The 5,000-nt window shown below is 47.9% G+C and overlaps 1 protein-coding gene across 1 annotated transcript in view; it reads right to left on the bottom strand.

Moving 5' to 3' along the window:
* The window catches only part of pappaa (pregnancy-associated plasma protein A, pappalysin 1a), a gene marked incomplete at both ends in the record, with an annotated part of 103,324 nt that overhangs the window by 22,592 nt on the left and 75,732 nt on the right, over positions 1–5,000 (bottom strand). The window contains 2 exons of the mRNA XM_080847303.1: positions 1–162; positions 365–548. The exon at positions 1–162 is cut by the window's left edge and continues 40 nt beyond it. Of these exons, the coding sequence (XP_080703429.1) occupies positions 1–162; positions 365–548 (346 nt within the window). The remainder of the gene's footprint in view (positions 163–364; positions 549–5,000) is intronic.

Genomic DNA, 5,000 nt, shown 5'->3' on the forward strand with positions numbered 1-5,000 from the left:
TGTACTTGCAGAGAGAGCCCACTTTGAGACCCGTGTCGTTGCACCGTTTGGTCTGCAGCACGGCGTTGGGCACGGCAGGAGGAGCAGGGCAGCGCAGCTCACACAGGGCTTCTGGGAAGGACCAGAGCCCGTCCTCCATGCACGTCAGTGTGTTATTGGTGCCTGGAAGATGATTGACAAGCACAGAGGCGATTACACAGTGGCTCCACCAAACGCCTATCATGGATTCCAAACTCGCAATAGAAGACAGAGATGTAAACGGACTTCCTTCCTATTGTGTTTTTTAACTTGTTGTTCTAGGGAAGGCATCACGTTGTGCCGTGTGTGTTTGTGTGAATGCGATGCAGTGTGTGTTGTCACTCACCCACTAGCTGGGCGGGCTCCTTGCACTGGAAGGTGGTCTTCTTGCCGTAGGTGGTGCCGTCGGGGAAGTTGAAGATGGCCGGGTGGACGTGGTACTTGTCCGGCAGGCCACAGTCCACCGGCTCACATGACACCTGCTTGTTCCACTTCCCATCGGCGCACGTTATAGTCACCGTGGGACCCGCCTGCACGGACAGCAAGACAAAGAGCAGAAAGTTACGGTGAATGTAGGACCTGCCTGCACGGACAGCAAGACAAACACCAGAAGGTTACGGTGTATGTAGGACCTGCCTGCACGGACAGCAAGACAAAGAGCAGAAGGTTACGGTGAATGTAGGACCTGCCTGTGTTTAAACACGCAAAAACAAAGACTAGATGATCAGAGAGTACATTCAGTTCTGTTCCATTTCAATCGACACAGGCCTGTACATGAGGGAAAAAACTGAAGGTGCTGAATATGAGTCATTTGATGAAAGTCATTCAGATACGGTGACGAGTTCCATTAAACTTGATTAGTTTGTATCAAATTAAAATGAATGGATTGGAATCAAATTGATATAAACTGATACTGTATTGCCGTGAAGTGAACTGAATAGGATAGGACTGAATTGAGTCTAATTAAATTGTCCTCACAGAAATGTATGTAGATCCCAAAACAAATTCCCACCATCTTTGGGTTTACCCTTGATTTTGGTAAAAACAACCAACCAAGTCAAAACAAGACATGCCACTAGTATGACTCATTTGTTCCTGAATTACTACATAAGTACATAGTTATCATTGCATGTGTGATATGTATTGTGACAGAGCTCTGTTAAGAGTTAAATAAGCTCGGAAGAATGCCGCCTGTCTGTAGCAAGGCAGAGATAACCCCTAACGGCCAGAGACTCTACTGCGCCAACCCTCAGATGCCATTACTTGTTTTGATCTAAACAGAACAGTACGCGGTTAGCATACCAGCCTGAAAGAATGTTGGCAGCTCCACACTGGCCAAATGGTTACATGCAAGCAAAAGCTCTCTCTCTCTCTCTCCCTCTTTTAGTCTCCACTGCTCAAAGGAGTAGCACCAGGAGTAAGTGCTGCATTCTTCTGAGCCAATACCATTGAGGTACGTCCAGGTCTGCCAGGCATCTGTGTGCGTGTGTTTATGAGTGTGTGTGTGTGTGCGTGTTTATAAGAGTGTGTGTGTGTGTGTGTGTGTGTGTGTGTGTGTCTGTGTTTGTGTGTGTGTGTGTGTGTATGTCTGTGTGTGTGTGTGTGTGTGTGTGTGTGTGTGTGTGTGTGTGTGTGTGTGTGTTAGTGTCTGTGTGTCTGTGTGTCTTTGTGTCTTTGTGTCTGTGTGTCTGTGTGTCTGTGTGTCTGTGTCTGTGTCTGTGTCTGTGTCTGTGTCTGTGTCTGTGTCTGTGTCTGTGTCTGTGTCTGTGTCTGTGTCTGTGTCTGTGTCTGTGTCTGTGTCTGTGTGTGTGTCTGTGTGTGTGTGTGTGTGTGTGCATAAGCACCACCAGTGAGCATCGGCCCACCCTTTACCTCAGGTGACCCTGGCAGACAGCGCTGAGACCCTTTTTTTCTGCGCTGGCCTTTTCCCAGCAGACGGCAGAGCCGAAGAGCGGAGCAGCCAACAGGGTCGAGGGGGGCAACCCAACCACAATGGCCTCCCACACCCTGACCACCAGACCACTAAGTGGGCATGAGGAACCATTAGAGCCAGGCCAGCGACATGAAGAGGAATGAGGGACTATCAGTTACATAGCCGACGCTCAGGGTTTTGGGGTGGGTGGGTGGGGGTGATGCAGGGGCAAGCTGGGGCAGTGTAGTGGTGTAGGAGTGGGGGGGGGGGGGGGTTGAGTATTTGGGGGGCGGCACAGGAGTTGAACAATAGGACTAAGGGGGGAAGTATGCCCAGTAATTAAAGCTGCTTCAGCATATTCTTCCTCTGCCCGTGTGTGCTGTGTGTGTGTGTATGTGTGTGTGCTTCCTCTACCCGCATGTGTGCTGGAGAATTGGCTGACACACACTTCAGTAGCTGGCCCTGGCCGGATCATTTACATGGTGATTTTCATTTTTTTTTACAGACATCATCATTACAGGACAAAAGACTATTGGTGCACTGCGCAGAAACTGTGTGCTTTGTCCTACACGACAATAATCACTCTCCTTTCCAAAAGACATTACAGCAATGTGATCTGCACTCACTGTATATTTGTGAAATTTCCACACAGGACTTGGCCATGTAGTCGGCTTGTAGTGGGCAAGCGAAAGTGATTATTAGAAGACATTTTGACATTGTTTCCTAAATTGCTGGTTGGCCGCTCTTGTTTTGAGCGCTCGGGATGATTTGACAGTCCGTTGAGCGAGAGGAGCCAAACCCAAGGCACACATTGGCATTCGACTGTCTTCCATGAAAAACATGCATATTTGCTCACATGCTTTCCATTCAGATCAAATGAGAACAGCATGCTGAAATGCACATGTTTGGCCTGGTTCACTGTCTGTGCAGACAAACAACACCACCCCTGCCTGGACACTTCATCCCCACAGACATCCCAACAAAGACAGCTCTGACGAGACTATAGCAGTGGGTACGCTGTGTCTGAGGAAGCCTTTAGCTGCTGTGTGCTTTATACTGAGTTAGTGCATCGGTACTGTACTCGTTATACAACAAATGTTATCTGAAGATATGCTCACACGCATATAAATGGACAAACACGTGCACACACACACATACTGTATATATATATATATATATATATATATAAATTGACACACTTACGCACACACACACACACACACACACACACACATAGGAAAAGACACACTTGCACACAAACACACATATAAATGGACACACATGCATGCACACACACACACACACACACACACACACACACACACACACACACACAGACACACACACACACAGACACACACACACACAGTCTTCTCTGTCTTTAAATTCAGTACAGACACCGCACCAGTGCCTGTGCATCACATACAACACCCTGTGACTGCTGCTGAAAAGCGGCTCTGAAAAAGCCTTCATCAGCACCCTGACACGAAACCGTATTAGGGGAGGCGCAGAGAGGACGAGCAGGGGAAACGCAAGGCTCCAGACGCACACGGGCTGCAGCGTTTCAGAAGTTTCGTTTCAAGACTGGCCAAGGCCTAAGACGTCCAAGCTGTGTCACGCCAGGCAGGTTATAGACGCGCCCCGCCATATTTTTCTCTCAGCTTGTACCCATTATCTCCATACCACAACAATATCTAGTTACGCCACCATAAATCACTAATCTTTAACATTCACACATAGATTGTGTAATATGACCATTTTGGCTTGGTGACTCATGGAGATAGATGAGAGGTAATCATATTATTCAGCGATGAAGAGTTGAGGAATGATGTTAAAAAGTGTTAAAAATGCTCACAGAAACCAGGCTGTGTGGGATGTTACTACCATATGTTTTTCTGTATATGTGTGTGTGTGTGTGTTTGGTGTGTGTGCGTGTGTCTGCCCATGTGAGTGTATTGTGTATATGTGTGACAGTGACAGTGCTGTCTCTGGTTACTTCATGGGAGATTCATAGTAAGCATGCATGTTGTTTCCCGTGTCTATTGAGTGCTGATGCAGCAGTGTTCCTCCTTCTCAAGTCATTCACACACACACACACACACACACACACACACACACACACACACAGGACCAGCCAGGTGAAGGACACCTTTGTGGCAGAGCTATACTGTCCTGAACTGACCTAAACATCTATAAAACTATAGGCTGTATCGCCTTACTGCCATCAAGTCCACTTATATTGTCTAAGGCACACACTACTCTTTCTTAACCTTCTTTGCTACCTTATTCTCTCAAGAACACACACACACAAAACACACCCACACACGCTCACATGTGCACACACACACACACACACACACACACACACACACACACACACACACACACACACACACACACACACACACACACACACACACACACACACACACACACACACACACACACACACACACACACACACACACACACACACACACACACACACACACACACACACACACACACACACGCACACACGCACACACACACACGTAACCCCAAACAAACACATATAAAAACCACTGGGAAGTTGCTCATAAATAGTCAGGCAGAGATAAAACAGCCTCCTATTTGGGGTGGGTGGGGGGTGGGGGGAGTTTGTGCGTAAGGAGTTTCCTTCTTTTAAAAACTTTACAGCAGTCCATTTATCCAGCACAATGTGTTTAACTACCACTGACTACACGGCCTAATTCAACACAGACAGCTCCACAGTCTCATCTCTCAAGCAGACGCTAGAACATCCAAACCAACCAGCCTGCCACCCATCCAGCCAAGCCGACCAGCTCCAGCCTGCCTACGGCCTCCTTTGAGTGTGGGCCTGGGCCTGGGTGTTCCCCATTCCTGTGGGTGTTTGTATTGAGGGCATCACTCAGCCTGTCCTCATGGGTAGCCCCGTAAAGACAGCTGCATTACTGTCCAAGGTCCTTAAAGGTCCTCAAAACCACTCCTGTAGTCGTGGTGATCGTAGCCATTGTAGCGGTCATAGCAACTATCAGTCCCCTTGTAAAGCCAGCTGTAGTAAGAGTCC

Source organism: Sprattus sprattus (genome assembly GCF_963457725.1).
Source record: "Sprattus sprattus genome assembly, chromosome: 11".
NCBI classification, from domain to species: domain Eukaryota; kingdom Metazoa; phylum Chordata; class Actinopteri; order Clupeiformes; family Clupeidae; genus Sprattus; species Sprattus sprattus.